Source organism: Periophthalmus magnuspinnatus, chromosome 1 (assembly GCF_009829125.3).
Source record: "Periophthalmus magnuspinnatus isolate fPerMag1 chromosome 1, fPerMag1.2.pri, whole genome shotgun sequence".
NCBI classification, from domain to species: Eukaryota; Metazoa; Chordata; class Actinopteri; order Gobiiformes; family Gobiidae; genus Periophthalmus; species Periophthalmus magnuspinnatus.
In genome coordinates this window covers 25,038,172-25,060,680 of record NC_047126.1, presented here as the reverse complement: position 1 = coordinate 25,060,680, position 22,509 = coordinate 25,038,172, and the positions used below count along the sequence as shown (strand labels likewise).

At 38.5% G+C, this 22,509-nt stretch overlaps 3 protein-coding genes across 3 annotated transcripts in view; 2 read left to right on the top strand and 1 right to left on the bottom strand.

Annotated features, from left to right (window-relative positions):
* Positions 1–6,830, top strand: part of LOC117376026 (proto-oncogene vav-like) — a 32,037-nt gene extending 25,207 nt beyond the window's left edge. The window contains exons 22-29 of the mRNA XM_055224829.1: positions 473–609; positions 2,268–2,333; positions 2,412–2,443; positions 2,521–2,631; positions 3,455–3,542; positions 3,611–3,737; positions 4,992–5,143; positions 6,735–6,830. Coding sequence (XP_055080804.1) covers positions 473–609; positions 2,268–2,333; positions 2,412–2,443; positions 2,521–2,631; positions 3,455–3,542; positions 3,611–3,737; positions 4,992–5,143; positions 6,735–6,788 — 767 coding nt within the window. The 3' untranslated portion in view covers positions 6,789–6,830. The remainder of the gene's footprint in view (positions 1–472; positions 610–2,267; positions 2,334–2,411; positions 2,444–2,520; positions 2,632–3,454; positions 3,543–3,610; positions 3,738–4,991; positions 5,144–6,734) is intronic.
* Positions 6,831–10,760: 3,930 nt separating this feature from the next.
* Positions 10,761–13,385, bottom strand: ubl5 (ubiquitin like 5). The gene is made up of 5 exons (XM_033974271.2): positions 13,363–13,385; positions 13,002–13,065; positions 11,611–11,694; positions 11,501–11,538; positions 10,761–10,863 (listed from the first exon to the last, which is right to left on the bottom strand). Exons 2-5 carry the CDS (start codon positions 13,055–13,057, stop codon positions 10,820–10,822), a joined length of 222 nt encoding a protein of 73 aa, XP_033830162.1. The 5' UTR covers positions 13,058–13,065; positions 13,363–13,385; the 3' UTR covers positions 10,761–10,819.
* A 204-nt stretch (positions 13,386–13,589) lies between these two features.
* On the top strand, positions 13,590–22,436 carry pin1 (peptidylprolyl cis/trans isomerase, NIMA-interacting 1). Its single transcript, XM_033974261.2, has 5 exons — positions 13,590–13,744; positions 15,219–15,301; positions 16,432–16,540; positions 17,269–17,379; positions 19,358–22,436. The coding sequence occupies exons 1-5, from the start codon at positions 13,687–13,689 to the stop codon at positions 19,465–19,467; spliced, it is 471 nt and encodes a 156-aa protein (XP_033830152.1). The 5' UTR covers positions 13,590–13,686; the 3' UTR covers positions 19,468–22,436.
* The last annotated feature ends 73 nt before the right edge of the window (positions 22,437–22,509 follow it).

The window sequence follows — 22,509 nt, the reverse complement described above, 5'->3', positions numbered from 1 at the left end:
AGTTGTTCCAAGAGGCACAAATGTTGTTTCTCATTTTGTTTTTACACTCTGGAAAAATGTTGCTGTGTTGAGGGACTTAACAGTTTTTGCAAATCACTATTCAGTTTTTATTTTGTTCTATCAAAATGATTAAAACATAGAACAAATGTCCTCATATGTGGACATAATTTTTCTCATAATGTGAAAAGATAATTCTTTGTTTTTACACTCTCCAATCAGCCCAAATAACAAAGAGAAATTAATAAAGCATGCCATGCAAGAGCTCAGGTCCTAGTAGGTTAAGTTACTTTTACTTGAGTAGTAGTTTTCCCAAATACTTTTTAACTCTTGAGTCATTTTTTTGTACTTTGGACTTCTACTTGAGTAATATTATTTTGAAGTAACATCACTCTTATTTGAGTACAGTTTTTACCTACTCTACCCGCCTCTGGTCCACGTGCTCACTTTGTTTTCTTGCTCGTCTCACCTGCAGGTTTTCCCAAGATGGAGACATCCCAGGACTACTTCGGCCTGCCACCTCCCCCTGTGGGCTTCGGTTCTCCCCTGCCTCTGTCCAGAGGAGACTTGGTGGAGCTGACCAAAGCAGAGGCCAGCATGCAGTGGTGGGAGGTACAAGGCTGTCCCTATACAGTTAGCCTCATAGCATGAGTGTCATTTTTTAAAGTTCCTATATTATACAAAACTAACTTTTACCATGTTATAATGCTGTTCCCACCTCAAAGACACACCTGAAATTAGGCTTGCCATGATAATTACTATATTAACTTATTATTCAATAGATGAACGCTCCAACAATATATTCTGGGGCTCAGTATTTATTGTGTATACAATTTCTTTGCAATAATGATGAGATTTTTTACATTTTTATGTCATAATGAAAGTTCTGAGCTGTAGAGGGTATGTATAACTTCTATGACTAATTATTGCTATTTATTTGTTGCAGCTCAGGCCTTTTGATGATACATTATATATAAGAACTTGTTAAGTGGGATTATCCTGCTTTGTGTCAGTGGTATTAAGTAATTCCAATATTATCATTTATCGTGGTATTTCTCTGTAGCGATATATTGTGCTTCAAAATTTCTTATTGTGACAGGCCTACGTGGAGTTGGGCTCTGTTTCATTCACACACAGTCTGTTTACATCTCCAAAGCTCAAAATGCTCTGTTCCACCTTGTGATGTCATTTAGTAGTAGTTTTAAAGTCATTTTTTGTTTTGCACTGCTTTAATTGTCAATATTCTAACCTTAAGTTATGACTGTTTAATATGATAATTTTGTTTAGCTTTTACCTTTTGTATAGTTGAGATTGCCAATAGAAAATCTGCTGGTGCACCAAAGAGTGCAGCAGTTTCACTGAGGCTAAAACAATAGCTGCAACTTCAAAGTTGGACAAATCCATGGCTGAAATTATCAAAATGATTCTAGTGAATATGTGTGGAGTTTAAAAACACAGTGGAGCATTTTCTGTATTACCACTTGATGACACCACAAGGTGGTCTTCTGTTTGAGAGAAGAACACAGTCCAAATTTGCAGGATTTGTGTGTTAAACATGTGCAAATGAAACAAAGCACAACTCCAGGTATGTTTTTGATGATGAAACAACATTATAACATGGACCAAAAAAGTGCAATAAAGGTTTTCAGGAGAATACAGAAATAAATTGAGATCGCCTTTGTCATCATGATGACTGCGGCCTTTTTTTTTTTTACTGTAAAAGCAGAGGATGGAGCCAATGACGCCTATAGTTGCAGCAGGGTCTGGAGAGTAAAATGAGGCAGAAATGATCCTTTGGTCAAAAGATGAGGCTGTTATGCTATGCTTTTTGTTTCATGCTGCATAGATCCAGCCGTGTTTATAGAGATATGGTCTTTTTTTTATTTTCTGGTGCCCTGTGGTCCATCTGGACAAATGAAACATTCAGTAACAATCATCCATGAGACAGATGACATACATAGATATAACACATTTCATTAAATATTACATAAAGATTTATAACACATAAAATTGCATACTGCATATATTTGTAATAGAAAAATACAACATTTGCACACATACATACACTTCATTGCTCTGTTGGAATCAGAAAACACTTTTTACATCCATGTCTAGTGGTATATCCATGGGATTTTAAATATTTTTTTTAATTGATTGATTGCATACTCTGGGATTTTCAATTTGAGTATTTTCCAAGTTGAAAATATTAAAAAGCATCAACAACCAGCTCACCTTCTCCTCTGTCCCTGTCTGTCTGTGTGTGTTTCCAGGGCAGAAATCTGACGTCTGGGCTGATTGGCTGGTTCCCCAACAGTAAAGTGCAACCGTACCGCTCGGTGAGTATCGGCCTATAGCACAGACAAATTCAAGCCGCTGTGGTACCCAACGCTTACAAGAGTTTCTGTTCTCCCCAGAGTCCAACGCCAGATCTGTCCACTTTCAACTGGTAAGTGTGGTCACTGTGCATATGTGAATATGTGCATGTAATAATGAGACATGATCTAAGCCTGATTGTCCCTAAAGGTTTGCAGGGAACATGGACAGGGTTGCGGCTAAAAACCTGCTGCTGCCCCGCTCAGATGGAACCTTCCTTGTTAGGCAGAAAGATGGAGGAGAGTTTGCTATCAGTATCAAGTGAGTCACAGGGCTTTAAAATGGAACATATTTTATCACACTTTACAACTTGGTCCAACTATTTGCCATCATTTTGTCTTCTAGTAAAATTAATAAGTAATTAAAATATTGTGCATTGGGGGTTTGTGAAATATCTCATTCATTTACAAGTAACAACAGAGTATATTTGGTCTAGGTTTAGTATTGTGATAACTGCATTTTATTTCTGACTGAAGTTCAGTTGATATAAAAACAAGCTTGTAAATGACTTGGTTAGGTAAATTAATGAATAAAAGTAAAATGGTTACTAGTCAAATTTAAACTCCAAACTTAACCAACGGCATATCATGTCTAGCGAATAAACTATTTGAAGAACACATTTTCATTTTAAAGGGCCCATATTACACTATTTTCTAATCTGTTATAATGTTGTTTTCTCATCAGAAACATGCCTGGAGATTTGTTTTGTTTTATTCATATATGTTAACACATTCTTCTCTCAAACAGAAAATACTCTGTTCCAACTTGTGATGTCATGTGGTAAACATGTGCTCCAAAGAGTTTTTAAACTCCCCACACCTTCACTAGAATCATTTGGATAATTTCAGCCTTAGAATTGCCATTCTCTACTGAACAAAAGGTAAAAGGTAGCTGTTAATTTGATATTTGATATTTGATTTTTCGTGACATCACAAGGTGGAACAGAGCATTTTGAGCTTTGGAGATGTAGACAGACTAATAATAAAGTGTTACTCAAACATGTGTGAATGAAACAAAACACAACTCCAGGTCTGTTTTTGAGGAGGTACCAATATTATAACACACATTCTTTACTTGTGGCCAGATTCAACATGGACATCCGACACATAAAGATCACATCATCTGACGGCCTGTTCCGCATCAACGACAAGAAGGCCTTCAAGGGGTTAACTGTACGTGAGTTTACAGTAGTACAAGTACTTCTATCTGTGAACTCATACTTATTCCTGTGGACTTTCAGGAGCTCATTGACTACTACCAGCACAACTCGCTGAAGGAGTATTTCAAAGAGGTGGACACCACACTGAGGACGCCATTTATGCAGCCGGAGCAGAGCTTCTCAGCCAGCCCGCCCAACGATATTCCAGGTACTGCCTCCCACCAGAAGGGGTGCAAAAAGCAAGTTGCATATCCTCCACAAAGGGGTGCTACTCAGGATAGTGCCTTAATGACCTTTAATATTGTTTTATTGTGCTTTAGTTATGCATTTTGGCAGGGGCTTGGCTTGTCTTGGTTTACACTAGGGATGGGATTATTTACTACACTATATTTGCCTTTTAGAGGAAACTAAAACCATAAGCTGCTTCTAAAAGAATACTTTTGCATGAACACTTGGTTTAGTATACTATCTTCAGATTTGATTAGATTAGTTTATTTGCCATTCTTATGTTACAAAAAAACAAAACTGTGTTTCACACAACCACCACAATTCAGTGCAACAGTAGATATAATAAAAGAAGTATAGCTCCAATCAGCCTCTGATTTAGCAGCCTAACTACTGTGGGCAGGAAGCTGTATTAGTATTCCAGTAGTAGGCTACTGTAGACCAACTTTGGCTGTGGACGTGGCAAAAAATCAAAGTGTTGCATTAAAAAACTGTGTCATAGAGATCAGCACAAACCTCAATCCGCTTGGTTGATTCGGTTGGTGATGAGACGGGCTATTCCCTCTGTGCATTTACTTTGGAAGATCTTCTGCCACATTTGGTTTACACATTAGTCTTTAGATTAGGTGGTAGCTATGGACCTCTGAGATGCTAATTCATTGATTTAACTTCTAAAAATTCTCTGAGATGTCATGACACGATCCCAAACTCTATAGAAGGAGTGGATAGAGAAATGCGTGTTTGAGCATAAAGCTGCATTAAAGGCGCAATATGTCACTTCTGTGGTGGAGGGTTAGGATTAGGTCTGCTGCTTCCCTCCTGTTCTACGGTATGTCATTAATCTTGTCTATCTTGAATTCATTGAAATACAGGTGTTTTTATAGCAATAAATACCTTGCGATATGGATTGCCCTGTGAGAGGGCTTGTCTTGCCATGGTTCTGCTTGTCTTCATGGAAATAAATAGTTTAATGTTATATTCTGGAGCAGTTCAGGCAAAGCAACAACATGTCTATGGATAAAAGGGTGCATATTCTCCATGATTAAACAAAGGATCAGAGAACCTGCTGATGCCACCCATTGCATATAATCATGGATCAGCCACTGAACAGCACATAAGCAAAACATTCATCAGAAGGACAAGTTGTACTTGTTACTCCAGTTCTGCTTTTGTTTGTCAATAACAGAACACCATTTGTCTGGATGAACATTGTGCTAAGTGTACTGTCATTTTGAAGGTGGCAACATGAGGAACATGGGCGTAGCCAGAGCCCGGTATGACTACTCAGCCCGGGACCGCAATGAGCTGAACCTGCGAGAAGGAGACACCATCAAGATTCTGTCTAAGAAGGGCCACAGCGGCTGGTGGAAGGGAGAGGTGTACGGGCGGGTGAGCAAGCACCACACACCCCAATACTGCTGATCACACCTCACTGTAGACTTAACTGCTAGAGTTGGGTGATATCATTTTTTTTTTTTTTTTTAATTTTAAATTAAAATTTAGATATTTCCTTAAATAGCACAGGGTGTGTAAAATAGATAAAATGACACAAATTAATTGACCAGCAAGTCTCGCCTCTCTTTCCACTCTGCTCACACGCACCTGTCTGCTTTTGCCCACTGCTGCCTTTCTGTTTTTTGTTTTTTTTTACCATTTTCAATTACGAATCGCAAGTAAATGTGTGACATTGTGACAATAAAGAACATTGGAGGTTTTATTGTGAAACGCAAAGCACAAATATGCATTGATGAAGCAGCTTCTCCTCCTCTCCTCTTCTCCTCTTTCGAGGGCCGCACAAAACTCTGCCTTGTCTGAGTTGCCATGACACACGCACAGACAACCAAGCTAACAGTGTACTTTAGTTTTAAAGCACGGCTGGATTATAAATGCAAAAGAACTAGAGTAATATTAACAGGGCTGTTTGGCTTCATATTTAAGACATCAAATATTCCATACTTAGTCATATGGAAACCCTGCTTCACACTGTTTTCATTCACAAGCAAAAGAAATTACGTATGTGCAGATGCACTGTAACAATTTCAACTGTAACGGTTTTCATCCGTGCAGCTAATAAATTGGATTTAAATTCATATGTTTGAGCTAAACCAAAGAGCGACCCACACACGAATTTAAATAGAACCCGAATTTGGACTTCTGAAAAAGCATTTTCAACCATAAACCTCTAATGACAGTGAATACACATATATACATTAAATCAAACACAATGTGGGCATGTTGCTGCGCCCCCCTGACTGTATGATCCCATTATAATAGAAAAATAGAGGTACATTTTATTAATGACCTGCTGTTAATGCGCACACACGTGTCTCGGCGTGTGGATATAAAATGTGTTAAAGCTAAGGAAAGCCTTACACTTCTTTGTGTACTTCTCTATTTGTGCAGTTTATGAAGTAGGTTCACTCACCTGTCTGTCCTGTCCAAGGGACTCCGTTCTGTCCTTCCCATACATGAAGAAAATAACATTACAACAGTACATTCAAAGCATGTATATCCATGATGTACAAGTTCTTAAAATCAGAATCTGTACATGTCTAGTCCAGCTCCACGTGGTCCACATCGCTCCACACGTGCTGCACATCATTTAGTCCCCGTGTTAGAAAGTCATTCTACCTTTTAGACAGCGCTGTTTGAGCTCCAAGAGTTCTTTTGGCAGGCAGAAGGAGGCACGCACTACCGGCGTGATGACTTCAGGCAAGGAAACAGCAGTGCTTAGCTATGCATTTTTAGCATTTGTCGGCTAGTTATTTACTGAAATGAAAAGAAAGCTATTTAAACAACAAAACAGGATGAATAGCTGTCAGCTGAGAATATTATTTAATGTAGTCATTTATTTGATGCAGTTAAATATAAACTTAAACTTTTTTTAACAGATGACTCAATACCGCTTCATATCGCTCAACTCTATTTACTACAAATACTTTAAATACTGCAGATCTAATCATGTGTCTGTGCTTGGCAGATTGGACTGTTCCCTGCCAACTATGTGGATGAAGACTATTCAGACTACTGCTGATGACACCAGCCTTTATAGATGCACTGCATTAAAATATATGAACCACCGACCTCTGTGTAGTCATGTGATTATAATTGTGTTATCATTGAATGGTTCTGGTCTGGTCTGTTAGTAGGATTTCAGATGTGAGTGCTAATCTATACTCCACTATTGCCTGGGTGACAAAGGAGGAGGGTTGGGGGGATTCTCAGCAGCCCTATAAACTATAAAGCAATATAACTATAAAAACTGTCCCACTGTGGTCAAGAGAAAATTTATATTTATACAAGGCCAAGTAACAGGTCAGATCTGTGGAGAGGTGACTCCATTTCAGTAACAAAGCACGTTTTCAAGGCATTTCTTTAACAATATAAGTGCCATTGATTGAATACACGCAGGATAGATTATTATTGCCATACTGTGGAACATTCCAGGCACAGCAATATCATGTCCATGGAGACAAACAGGTGGCAGGCAGACCTTCCACCAGAAAAAGACAAAGTTTAAATTTGTCAACTGGACAAATCGTTGTTAGAGTGAAGACGTTTCAATGCTCATCCAAGCCGCTTCTTCAGTTCTGGTCAGATTGCTGGTGGACACTGCCTTATATCTATCTGAAGGGAGGGTAAACCGTAACAGCTAATGTCTCCAGTTTCAGATGACACTACCCTGTTCAGCCCTTAATGACCCTGCTATTGTTCTCATTGTTCTGGGTCTGAGGATGGCGGGGAGAGATTGTGTCTCAGACCCTCATTTCTGTTCAAGGAAGGATTCTCTTTCCTAACAAAAATAGCATCTTTAACTCCCCTCTCAAACCATTTCTTTTCTCTGGCTAAGATCTGAACTTCACTGTCTTCAAATGAGTGGTTACTGGCTTTGAGATGGTGATGTACGGCGGAGTGGGGTCCAGAGGAACTCTCCCGCCGGTGTTGGTACATCCTATTATGGAGTAGCTGTTTAGTTTCTGCTATATAACGCTCACTGCAGTCTTCACTACACTGAATGGAGTAGACTACATTACTTTGTTTATAGCTCGGGGTTTTGTTCTTTGGGTGAACCAGTTTCTGTCTTAAAGTGTTTGTGGGTTTGAAAAAGACAGGAATCTCATACTGTCTGAAAATTCTCAGTTTTTCAGACACCCCCACAGTGTAAGGGATGGTGACACCTCTCCTTCTAGGTTCAGATTCCCTGTTGTCCTTTTTTAGCTCTTAGATCTATTGAAGGCCCATTTTGGATATCCACAAGTAGAGAGGGCTTTCTCCACATGTTGCTCCTCCTTTACGTTTCCTCTGTGTTTGTGGGCACCATTTGAGCTCTGTTGTAGAGTACGGGCTACTCATTGCCTCCTGTTCAAATTGTTCCATGTATAAGTTAGCCATAATAGGAGAGACAGATGAGCCCATGGCACAGCCGTGGATTTGCCTGTAGAAGTTTCTTCTAAACTGGAAATATGTGGTATTAAGACAAATTTCCAGCAGTTTGTAGATTTGGCCCGGTGTCAGTTTTGTTGTCTTTTCGCTTAGTATCCTGCAGTTGGCCACATTGTATGTGATAGACTCAACACTACATACAATGGGTCTGAGGGGTACTCCTTCTTTTGTGGATCTTTGGGAGGCCATAGATACAAGGAATAGAATCACCAGGATAGAGTCTGTAATACAGCTGTCTATCAATGACTTTCTCCTTCTCCAGCTTCTGTAAGCAGTCTGTGGTTTTCTTCTTGTACCCACTGGTGGGGTCTCGTTTCAGCAGTTCATAGGTGGCGGTGTTCACTTTAGCCTCGTAATCAGTTAAGTTCAGGATCACTGTGCATCTCCCTTTGTCAGCTGGCAAAATGTTGATGCTGTGGTCCTTTTCTAGAGCAGTGAGAGCCTTTCGTTCCTCTGATGTTATGTTGGAGGGAGGAGGTTTGGCGCTGCTCAGTGCAGCTGTTACTTTCAGTTTCAGGTCACCAGCTTTCCCTCTGTAAGCTTATTGTTTGTAATGGCTGTAATGTAGTCTGTGGGGATCTGGTTGGATGTTACCAAGAAGTCCTTTCTCTCTGACTGGGTAAGCTCACAGTCTGACAAGTGTTCTTATACGTGTAACAATTTGAACAGGAGGCACTGCCCTCATTTACAGGTACTCCACCCACACATTGTATCGATATGTGGATGACAACAGGACTGAAATCAAAATTCAAGATCTGGAGCCTTTTACTGCTCATATTAATGCTGTGTATCCTAACATCAAGTTCACACGGGAAGAAGCCAAGGAGAACAAACTGGCCTTTTTAGATTGTGCAGTAACAATAGGAGAGGACCGGCGACTCCAGGTAGAAGTTTACACTTTGCACACTTTACACTGTAACATAGGCTGGGCTGTTTGGTACACCCACACACACTGACCAATACCTGCTGTTTGATTCACACCATCCACTGCAGCACAAACTCGGAGTTATATGTACTCTACAACAGAGCTCAAGTGGTGCCCACAAACACAGAGGGAAAAGTGAAGGAGGAGCAACACATGGATCTAAGACAGTGGTTCTTAACCTTGTTGGAGGTACTGAACCCCACCAGTTCCATATGAACATTCACTGAACCCTTCTGTATTGAAAAATAAAATATCATTTTTTTCAAATTCAAGACATATGTTTGTTTTACTGGTGCACAAAATGAACTGTGCATTAACATCACTGTGTTCAAAGAATAAAACCAATACAATGCATGAACTCACAACAAATTACATACATACCTTTTAACAAAGACATGACCTTTTTAATACCACCACAATGAAATGATTTTAATTTTTTACCTTATGTATTCCAATAATTAACTTATTGTATTTATGCTATTTCTTTTTTTACATTTTAACACACAGCCACCACCTAATTTCTGTTGCCTTTGAGAGACCAGCTCAGAAATGCATGGCTTCACCTTGGCAAGTGCCACTCTCATGTCATTTTCACAGCAAAGTCTGTTCCTTTTCTTCGTTTTTATGTCGTTTTATGTTTTTATCGGATACTTCGATAGGCACAGCAAAGGGTGCATTTGTTAAATTGGGACATGGCCAACATCTGGAGACGCTCGCAGTCCACAAATCATATGAGTCTGGTGTGTGTCTTGACCTCCGCCAAACCCCTGAGACTGACTCACCAAACCCCTAGGGTTCGATCGAACCCAGATTAAGAACCACTGATCTAAGAGGATCAGGACAGGACAACAGGGAATCTAAACCTAGAAGGAAAGCTGTCACCATTCCTTACACAATGGGTGTTTGTCTGAAAAACTTCAGAGAATTTTCAGGCAGTATGAGATTCCTGTAAAATTGGTTCACCCAAAGGACAGAACCCCGAGCCATAAACAAAGTAATGTAATCTACTCCATTCAGTGTAGTGAAGAGTGCAGTGAGTGTTACAGTGGAGAAACTAAACAGTTACTCCATAAGAGGATGTCTTTTGCTATGAATCAGACTTGGACGACTGAGGGTTTACACAGACTTCCACCAGAAAAGTTACATAGCTTTAATTTAAATAAAGGTCCACAATTTCCATTCCCATTGAAATGTTTGACTTTCTGTTACCTCATCTCGAGCTTAACATTACAAACATCAAAATTGTAACATATCCTATTCTTATGACAAATAGAAACAACACATTTAGGTAAATATCAACTTTAATTTAAAAATATCAAAACAAAAATGACACAATTCAGACATCATGTATTTGTGTATTGCCTAATGACAGGAAAATGGATAGAAGTGGATGTGTTGTGTGGAGGGCTGCATGACTTATGGACAAATTATTGCTAAACTGGCAAAAGCTATATTCAGAATGTAACAACAAATGCTAAAACAAAACGCAATATATTTAGTTTTAATTAATATTTTGGTCCTGGTTTAGTCTTTTAAGTGTAGAATTTCATAAAGACTGACCAGTAAATAAGGCTAATTTTGAATTTGACTAAGATTACACAAAATATGATATGAAAATTCAACATGCTTATCAAATATTACATTTTTCTTCCATCATGCAGCCCCGATGTGCATCTCTGTCCAGAAACTCCAGAAATTTACTGGTAATACAACTCCAAGTTCATCCCATCATGGATTTCATCTGAACAAAGTAGTTAAGCTTGAACTTTTTGTGAATTTAAAATCAGAATTTAAAATACATATACTCACTTGTACCTTCTATCTAATGCTGCATTCAGTTTATGCGATGAAGAGATGATAATTTGAATTTATGAATTTACCACAGTCAAGAGAACAGGAACAGTACTAAAAATTATGAAAATAAGACGAGATAAACTGATTTTTAACATTCGACTTAATGCTATACTGAGGAATATTCCAGGCAAACCATTGACATCTCCATGGAAACTGTCAACTGAGTCTCCCCCAGAAAGTGATATACTGCACCTTCACTACAGAATAAAATTATTTAAAGATCTGATCATGTCTAACAAGTGTTCCAGTTTCCTAATAACTTACAACACATTTTGGACTAAACAAAGACCTGGATGTTTTATTTCCAATATCAGATATTTGAATTGCTGTGGTTGATACTGGAGTAGACAAAAAAATGTTACAATTTTAAAATCTATTGCACAGCCCATGCATTTGTTGTAAAATTCACATTTTGCAAAAAAATATATATTTATCTGCAATATAAAATAATTATGTTGCTGCAAACCTACAGCCAGGTAGGTACAACTGAACAGTAAAAATATGAAAAATAGTCAAAAGGATACAGTCATCCAGAGACACGTGGTCCTTGAATATGGTGTACCTGAAGACACAAAAGTCACATACAAATGATGAGTTGATATATAACAAACTTTATATGCATCCTCAACCGTACCATTTCTTTAATACTATTTTGTCATATCGTGTCCCGGTCTGAGCTGCAATGAGTTTCTTCAGGTCTCCAATGGTGTCGTCTGGGCTGAAACACAGTTAAGGAAGAGGACCAAGCAGCGGACTGTTCAACACGATTTACTGTACAGTGAGATCAGTCTCTGATACTATTATTAATGTGTCAATGGGGCTGTTAAATGATGTAGTCATTACTGAGACTTTAGCTGCTTCCGTGTCTGGAATTCTAGCATCATTCACTAAAGGGATTTTAACAGATTTTAACCTGCACCAAGGTCTTCTACAATGCTTTTTAATGTATAACTTCACACAAACCAGAATAAAATCCTCAAGAGGTGGCTGTGAGACATAAAAATTGTTCACCATGTTTATAATTCTGTGATTAAAAATGATAAACCAATATTTTTTGTTGGAAATGCATATACTAGGCATGCACCAAACCAATTTCAATACTGATTTCAATACTACTTTAAGTATCTGTCGATACTGATATCATCCCCTTACCAGTGCAGAGACTGCATTTATTTCCGATAAATAACAGCTACGTAACACATTTGCATTGACTTTGTCTGAGTTTATTCTTGTTTTAAGTAACAACCTTGTAAAAATAAAAGTTCAAACATCAGGAGACTTTCTGTGACAACTACTGCCAGTAAAAATTCTTATTACATGAATTTATATGTCCAAACAGGATATCGACTTAACTGATATCAGGAAGCAGATATGCGATACAGCATTTTTTTTCAGTATCAGCACTGACGTGTGCATCCCTAACATATACTCACTACTATTATTTAGAATAAAAACATTTTTGTCCCTGACTCAAGTTGTAGTGATGTTAAGGTAAGTTAAACTTACACATGACACCTCTGCCTTTAAAGTCACTGGGGCAACCTACCAGGAGCATCCATTACCAAATCTTGAGCTAGGTTTGGTCAGAACTACATTAGTTGGAGCATTTGACCTGTTGCGTATGCTTTGGGTTGATGGGGGAAACTGGGGTGCCCAGAGGAAACCCATCCTGACACAGGGAAAACATGCAAACTCCACACAGAAAGGGCAAGCCAGGAGTCCAAGCCAGGACCCTTTTGTTGTGAGGAGAGAGTGCTACTCAATCGCATTTAAAATACCCAAAACTGTGACCATCCACTGCATAATAACATAATAAATTGATTGATTCATTCATTGATTGAAAACATACTATTACTAACTACTAACTGTAAAAATAATGCATATGACAGGAGAATCTACATCTAAAATTGTATAACAGAACAGTGCTAGCATGCAAGTAGCTTAGCGTAGCGATTATGTCAGGGTGTGTGTGGTAAAATCTGATTTAGGACAGACAACATAACCCACGGCATTGTCAAAGGATACTTGCACTTAACCCGGACTTTCTTACCCAGACGATCGTTACACACCACCTCGATCATACTGTGACCTGTGCAAGAGAGAAGTAAACATTAGCACACAGGCTAAGACACAAGCTAACCACAAAGCCTAAAGAATCATCTGAATTTTAAAGTGACTGAATATACGCTAGGTTAGCTACTAATTCAGTCATCGCACAGTTGATCGATTTAGTGGTTGATTTTCTTTTGGGTTGTTAGCTTTAAAGTAGCAAACATTAGCTAAATCAGCAGCATCTCATTCACCGTGTTGCTATTCGCGTTGTTTAAAAGCCCGCATACTATTTAAAGACTTTATCATCTTTGTTATATAATAATTTTATGTTTACCTATAAAATGTGGCCGAAAAGTTGAAAATGATCAATATCGTGGCTGTTTTCGAGAACCGTTCTCCCCTCTGCTTATCGTAAAGCTGATTTACCATGTGTTTTTGCTGCCCGCCAATCAGATGCAAGCATTTAAAACTGGCAGCTCCCTCCGCCAATGAACAACTGGAAAAAACAAACCGGGGCGGGGCTCGGTCGGAAAACAACTTCTGCCGTAAACAAGACTGTCACCACTGTCGCAATCCGAGGAGCTGCTGCTGAATCTGTAAACGCAGGATCCACTCAGACAAACAGCTAAAGTTTAGACCGGCATTTGCACGACAAGCCATGGCCGACGAGGAGAACCTACCGCAGGGCTGGGAGAAGAGAATGAGCCGCAGCTCAGGTACAATCGCGCAAAGAAAGGGGAAAATCCGGATTTAGTTGTGTAGTTTTAGCCTAGCCTAGCCGCGGTGCATCGTGGACAGATGGGCTTGTATTAGTGTGGAGGGCTCCTAGGATTCACGGGTCCAGGTGTGCTAGATGTAAACGTGTGATCGTGCAGCCTCTTAGGGGTTGTAGGGTGCTGTACTTGTGCTTTTGTGCGGGCTGTTGGCGCCGTTCAATCTGCTGCAGGGCCCGATGACGTCAGGTGCAGGAGGGCGTGCACGTGCCGCAGCGCTGCATCCAACCTGCACCTCCATGCACGAGCTAGAAGAATATAAAGTATGACAGGCTTCAGATGCGAAATATCATGCATCGTTCAGGATTTTTAACTATTTTTGACACACAATAGTAATATGGTTTGAATCGTGACCTACTGTTTTGGTGATTCATTACTCCTCCGCAGCTATGCTCAAACGCAAACATTTTCACACCCACTTCTCCTATTGGTTGCCGTCAGGCTCTGAGTGAGTGACAGGTGCGTTTAACCAATTACAGTGAAGTTTGAAGTAGATGCTGTCTGAATACATTCAGAGGTTGGTAGAGAAGTCAAGTTACTTAAACATAATATTAAGTAGAAGTACAAAATAGTGGTCCAAGAAATTATGCAAGTAAAAAAGTATTTGGGAAAGCTACTACTCAAGTAACTGTCAGGATGTAACATCTGATTTTATAATTTGAAGTTAATGTAGTAGGAAGGATAGAACATTAAATAATGCAAAGGTATTTTCAAAAGATATAACACAAAACTGATACAAACTAGAAAAGTACTGTACTGAGTAAAGTGTGTAAATTTAAAAGTACTACTCCTCTATAAATATATTCAGTGGACATAGACATTGCTTTAGACATTAGACAGTACTAGGGATGTCAAAAGTATCGAAAATCAGGTACTAATTGATACTAAAACAATTTTTTTAACAAAATACTTATTTGAGAAGGTATTGATATTTTAAAAAAAAAATCACATTCACAGGAAAAAAATTTACCTTTCCTGAATATCTTTAGAATGATCTTGAGCTGTATCAGAAGAAGACCACATAGACTAGTATACACCCAGTATGAACCATTCTGGATTACACAGATATAAGGCCACATAGCAGTATAAAATAAAGTCCTACGATTTAATGTTGAAAATCACATTCTGTTTTCTAAAGAGTGTGTTTTAGTATCATCATGGTATTGGAATCAGTATTGAGTATCGAGTCTATTCCTTAGTATTGAAATAGAGTTTGAAATTTTAGTATGGTGACACACTAGCAGTACCATTGTGTGCAAATAGTTCATAGACCTTGAATAATGTAAAATATAGATGAGAAATAGATCAATATTCACTTTGTACCACTAGAGGGCGTGCACACAGCAGAAATTGAAACGTGGTTCTTTCATTTTCACTGGTTAAATAAAATGTTCACTGAAGTCTCTTTGCTCTTTAGGCAGAGTATACTACTTCAACCACATCACTAACGCCAGCCAGTGGGAGCGGCCCTCTGGAGACGGATCCGGTGAGCCAGATAAGGTAACCATAACATGTATAAAAACGAAATGATAAATAAATACGCTACCTGTCAAAAGTTTGGGCACACCTTCTCATTCAGTGTTTTTTTTTTTTTTTTTTTGGTTTGGGGTTTATTCAATTTTTTACTCCTTTCTAGATTTTATATACATATAGGAAACATTATATATATATATATATATATATATATATAAAATTTTCTCTCATTGAGCTTCTTGATTAAGTCTCCTAAAATGCTTTTCACTTCACAGGTGTGTCTTGTCAGGGTTAAGAAATGCCACAATTGCAAAGCAGTGACCAAAGCAAACAGTGGCTATTTTTTTAAATCTAAAACAAGTTGAGTTATTTTGAGTGTATGTTTTGTTTACTACATTCCATATGTGTCCATTCATAGTTTTTTTCAGTTAGAAACCACAATGTAAAGAGTCATGAAAATAAAATAAATACATAGATGAAAATGTGTCTAAACTTTTGACTGGTCATGTAGATTAAACTGAGTTGCAACAATGTATGAAGATGTTCTGATTTGTTCAATATGCGCTTGTCATGATAACACATTTTAGAGTATAATATAATACTGGTAAGATAGCAATAATAAACTACTTTTTATCAGTAATGACAAATGGTCACACCAGTGTATGCAAACACTGGAGGCAAGGTGGGTTAAGTGTCTTGTCCAAGGACAAAACTACAGCTTTCATTTTTTATGCTAGAATTGCACGGCCACTGCTCTACCAATGTTTATGTCAAGAGGGGACAAACACTCTACTAACTGAGCTTCTGTTCCCACTAACATTTTAATCCTAAAGCAGATTAATCCAAGTTAACCTTTTTGTGAATCATATTGTAAAAATGCATCAAGCAATAAATGGCACGAAAAATAACATTGAATACTTTAGTAGTTAGTTCTAGTATCATGTGTCATATATGTTAACATTTGAGATGCAAATGTTGGCCAAATAATTATCAGCTTCAATTCTAGAAAATAAAATCCCGGTAGATATTTTTGCAAATGGTTGTTTTGACCTTTGTGAATCTGAATGAGAACATCTCATATCAATTTCTTGAACAATTGTAAATAGTGACTTTGCTAGGATGCCTATGACAATGTGACCCATGCTGTTATCCTTCAGGTGCGCTGCTCTCACCTCCTGGTCAAACACAACCAGTCGCGGCGGCCATCTTCCTGGAGAGAACAGATCATCACACGTTCTAAAGACGAGGCCGTGGAGCTTATTCAGAGTATGACACGACACAGTACACTCTCACTACTACATAGTACTACTGCCCTAACTGCACTACTTTTGTTCTGCTGCCACTACTACACAGGCCAACCACCTCAGTGTTGAGACATGGAGGAACAGACTCAGGAAATTTAAGCTTATAGATAACTGCGATGTGATTTTAATTTTTTTTAATCCATCGTAGTGCACAAAGAAATTGGAGCTCAACAGTGACCGCCCACCCCTGGTTCAGAAAGTAAATTTCCCATACATTTTTTCCTATAGATGTCTTGTCTTTGAAAGTTTGCTCAGGGTTAATCACCGATGTGGTAAGTAATGACCACAAGACCTATAATTACCACAGAACTGGTTTGCTTGCGCTTTTGAACTTTTTAATTTTTTGAAAAGTCTGTGAGAAAAATGAATGGAAAGTTTACTTGCAGAAACATCGTGGACAAAAAGACTTGATTTGCCATGTGAGAAAAAATACATTATCATTTATTTAAATGTCACTTTTTAATAATTCATGAAAAAGTGGAACAAAATGGCTGTTCAGGACAACCTACAAAGGGACATGTGGTCACCCTACTTCACGCAATACAACTCAATCTTAATTACAGTACACACTACACATGTACTACTCTTTCCTAATCGCAGTACTTTAGTCTTGTGTGCTGCAGATACACACTGTCACTATTACACATGTACAACTCTGTCCTAACTGCAGTACTTCTGTCCCATGTGCAGAGTACATAGAACAGATCAAGTCTGGAGAGGAGACGTTTGAATCCCTGGCCTCTCAGTTCAGCGACTGCAGCTCAGCCAAGAACGAAGGAGACCTGGGGCTGTTTGGCAGAGGTATGGCATTTAGAGAAAAGTCTATGGGCTGAGTTCTTTGAAATTAAACATAGGAAAAACGTATTCCTTGTGTGTACAATGTTTATTAATTTTGGTTGGAATTTTTGTGCTGATCAGATAGAGGGATTTGTTTTTACAACTCTATAACTGTAATTTTCAAACTGCCACTCAACTGGGGTAAAACTATGATAAATATTTACTATAGGTACTATCCCACTAACATGAAAACCATGTCATATGCACCTTAAGCTGGAGGACAGGTCAGGATTGTATGGTAGAATTCACTGTTTACTGTCAGATTGCAGATTTGTTGACCTGGTTTATGGTTAATACCTCTGTAATTACTGGGCCTATCCACATGAAACAAGAACATGATGTTTAAATTAATCTCCAGAAAAATGTTTTTCAATGTATTAAAAGCCAATCACAAAGGCCACAGGATTAATATTCCAAAGGTATGGACCCAGATGATGACGCATCTGGCTCAGGCATCTGCTCAGGATGCCTCCTGGACGCCTCCCTAGGGAGGTGTTCCGGGCATGTCTCACCGGGAGGAGGCCCCGGGGAAGACTCAGGACATGCTGGAGGGACTATGTCTCTCGGCTGGCCTGGGAACGCCTTGGGGTCCCACTGGAGGAGCTGGAGGATGTGTCCGGGGTGAGGGAAGTCTGGGAGTCCCTGCTTGGACTGCTGCCCCCGCGACCCGGACCCAGATAAGCGGAAGAAAATGGATGGGATGCATGGTCCCAGTTGTGAATGCAAACAAACATTGAACATGATGGCCAAGTTGTATAATAATAATAATAATAATAATAATATTGTAATACTTTTTAAAACTAAGAGTGCAGGCTACATACTGTTCCTTTAACCAGAAGTGCTCCTCTGTTTATAAGACCAATCACCTGCAACATATTTTATTAATCATAACCTACCCTCAGCTACCTTGTTTACAGATGCTTTTTTTAGCCTTATTATGACCCCCTCACCTTATGCATGAACACAGAAACTTAAAAGATGAAATATGTATTCAGGACGAAGGATGTCACAATGAAACATTGGATTTTAATCTAATTTTGTTATTTACAAGTGAAATCCTTATTCCCATCTAATATATTACCATTGCTCTAGACCAGCTTCATGAAATCAGACTTAAGTAAAGTAAATGTGTCATGAACTAGCTGATAAATAGCACCATCCATTTGAGTGTCTCTTTTGGAGTGCTGTCTGAATTTAAATAACTTCTAACAATTACTATTGTTTACTTAAAATTATATTATGACCAATTATCAACTTACAAATAATTGTGTCCTCTCTGTTCAGGGCAGGTTTATGAAAATACATTTAGGCACCAATGTGTAGCATGTACGTAGATTGTACTCTCTCCAGAAGAGTTAAAGGAGACCCTCCAAATACTATGACGGCAGAAAACACTAACTTGCCAAACTATCATTCATTGCTGTGACCTGTAAGTGTCCAAAATTTTAACTAGAGAATTCTTGAATTGTCCATAAGCACATGAAACGGTTGGTGTAAATGCAAGTAGTGAGTGGAAAAGTGGGGAGTGACTGGCTGCAACAAGCCTCCTACCGGACCTATAAGGATGAGCACTGACAGTGAATGAGTTCAGGTTCTTGAGGTTCTGGGCTGGTTCGCCATCAAAGGATCCAATGGTTTAGTACCCGACTGGGCACCTGGCCACTCCCACTTTGTAATCTGTTCGCAGCTAGAACCCAGCTTCTGCATTGGTAGGAGACTTGTGTACAGTAGTCCTGTAGTTCCTCAACTTCAGAATGCCAGAGAAAAGCACAGGAGGCTTGTATTGAATGTGAATGATGAGTTTACATTTTTTTGCACATGTGGCTACATTAAGAAACTGAATAAAAAATAAAATTCCAAACAAAAAATCTAACTTAAATTTTGGAAAATGTGCTCTTATTTGTGGTGCACACATTCACGTCTCAATAATCTGTGTGTACAGGTCAGATGCAGAAGCCTTTCGAAGACGCCTCATTCGCACTCAAAGTGGGGGACATGAGCGGCCCCGTGTTCACTGACTCTGGGGTTCATATCATCCTGCGCACGGGGTAGAACCAGGAAAGAACCCCCAAACAGCCCCAAACCACCAAGCCACAGCTGTTATTATTGCTATGGAAACGCCACTGCAAACTGACGTCCCCGTATAAGCCCCAAATCTATAGCTGCGATGGACCTGTGGAGGATAAGGGTGATGGGAAGTCTTTTTGGATCGCAATTAAAGCAAAATCTTCATGAGTTAAAATGACTTAAATTAATAATATTAATCATTACTGGACTAGTTGAATTGATTTACTCATTAGATCCTCCATTCTAAAATAGACCTTTTACCAAGATAATTCTGACTAATGATAAAAATGTGTTATTTTAAAGATGCACTATGTAACTTTCCTGGTGGAGGGTCTGCCTCCACTAGGAATTGCTTTTCTTGGAATGTTTTCCAGTATGGCATGAAACCATCTTAATCTGCATTTACACAAATACTAGAGTAGAAAGTATATATTTTTCTTAAATCTCACTTTGAGTTGGCTGGTACCTTAACAAATCTGACGTCTAACTGTACATCACCTGTCTCCATGGAGATGTTTACATGTAATGCCATACTGTGAAAATTGTATAGTGCACCTTTTAAATATATTTACTTATTAGACATAAATTACTCTTGAAAATAAAACATTTTGACTATTTTCTAAAAGTGTCTATCAACCTGTGGACCAAAAAAAAAATCATACGTATATTACGGTGAGCAATGGAGTGAAATGCCTAGTGGCACAGCAATGTTATCCGCTCCAGTGGAAGTTTAACCAGCAACCTTCCAGGTTCCAGGCAATGCTTAGTCCACTACTTCACAGCAGCCTATTCACTCCACAGGGAGATATAACAAAAATGAAATCTGATGACTTCAAACTACTCAAAAAGATAAATATTGTGAGTTTGTGATTTTAACTCGTGTAGATGATTTTTTATATATATATTTGCAGTGTGCCCTGAGCTTTTTTAGCATGCATGCCTCTTGAGGACCATAATTTAACCCATTTATAAGGCTGCACCTACTGAAATGACAAATTGTTTTGTTCATTACACTAGTAAGACTACAATATTGTACATTTGCGTGTAAAGCATCAGCTCTGTATGTACGTCCATTGAGCAACATGTGTGTCCTGAAATGTCACTCACACCCTTCCTTCAAATAAACTTTTTTTTTTTTTTTTTTTTAACAACTTATCTTTGTGTATAGCAAGTATCAATACTACAGATGTCACATTGACAGGACATAAGTAAACCTTTGCTGAACAGCTTTCAGAATGATCTTGAGCTGAATCAGAACAAGTATAAGACCAGACAGACTAGTACACACCCAGGGACACTATGGAACATACCTGGACGACTGAGGGATTACACAGATATAAGGCCACATGGTAAAAGAAAGTACTATTCTACTGTCACATTCTATTCGTGGTATCAGAATTGGTATTGAGTATCCAGTCTATTCATTAGTATGAAAATCGAGTTTGAAATTTTAGTGTCATGATGATTACTACAATCATCAATGGAAAAAGACATTGTGTGTTGTGACTCGGTCATTGATTTGAAAAGCTAATCACACAGTAAACAGTAAGGACAATGAACACTTCCCAAAATGCAGTATCTGAATATTGGCTACAGACTAGTTAAAGACACACTATGCAACTTTTACAGAGCCACCAGCGTGCAACATTACATGTAAAGTATGATCTCCATGGAGACACAGTATGACATTCAACCTGTGTTTATGGAAACAACCAGATAACAGGTCAGATCTGTGGAGAGGCGAGCTCACTCACGGGAAGAATGCATGTTTTTCCAAGTTAAATCTAAGGGACACAACTCCTGCAATTGAATAAATTCAAGATATAAACATTTAATGCCATACTATAGAACATTCCAGGCAAATCAGTGAGATCAGACTGGAACAATAGGGCAACTTTTTAAAAATTAGTTGAAATTTATGAATAAGTGGATTTTTTATACAGGATCAAACCAGAGTCTCACCAGGACTAAACCAGGACCAAACCAGGACTAAACCAGGTCTAAACTAGGACTAAACCAGGTCTAAACTAGGACTAAACCAATACCAATAATGTGTTCAGAGACACATGTATGTCGTCACTTCAGAAACACACTGAGACCTCAAATGCAAAGCATGCATTCACTGTGTCACATGAGAGAAGTAGGTCTCATGTCACCTGTACATAAACAGCACATCACTTACAGTAACAGGCGTTAGCACTTACCTGAAAACCCTCCCTCACACTAACACACCTTCACCTCTAAGGGCTTTTAGGGGCCCTGGAGCATGTGCTTTTTTGCTTTGTTATTTACTCATTTATTGTTTGCCCATTCAATGTATGAATCTGCAAATTGATGTAGAGAACAAAAGTGAACCTCTTGACGTCTTTGCACTGGTTTCATCTGTATGGAAAAAAATTAAAGTAAATCAGCTCAGTATAGTATACTGAAGTATATATATATTTTTTTAAATCTCACTTTGAGTTGGCTGGTATCTTAACAAATCTGACGTCTAACTGTACATCACCTGTCTCCATGGAGATGTTTACATGTAATGCCATACTGTGAAAATTGTATAGTGCACCTTTTAAATATATTTACTTATTAGACATAAATTACTCTTGAAAATAAAACATTTTGACTATTTTCTAAAAGTGTCTATCAACCTGTGGACCAAAAAAAAAATCATACGTATATTACGGTGAGCAATGGAGTGAAATGCCTAGTGGCACAGCAATGTTATCCGCTCCAGTGGAAGTTTAACCAGCAACCTTCCAGGTTCCAGGCAATGCTTAGTCCACTACTTCACAGCAGCCTATTCACTCCACAGGGAGATATAACAAAAATGAAATCTGATGACTTCAAACTACTCAAAAAGATAAATATTGTGAGTTTGTGATTTTAACTCGTGTAGATGATTTTTTTATATATATATTTGCAGTGTGCCCTGAGCTTTTTTAGCATGCATGCCTCTTGAGGACCACCAAATCTACCCTAAGCAAAATAAATCCTTTTTCCATATCTATTGATGGCTCCTCTATCTCCCCC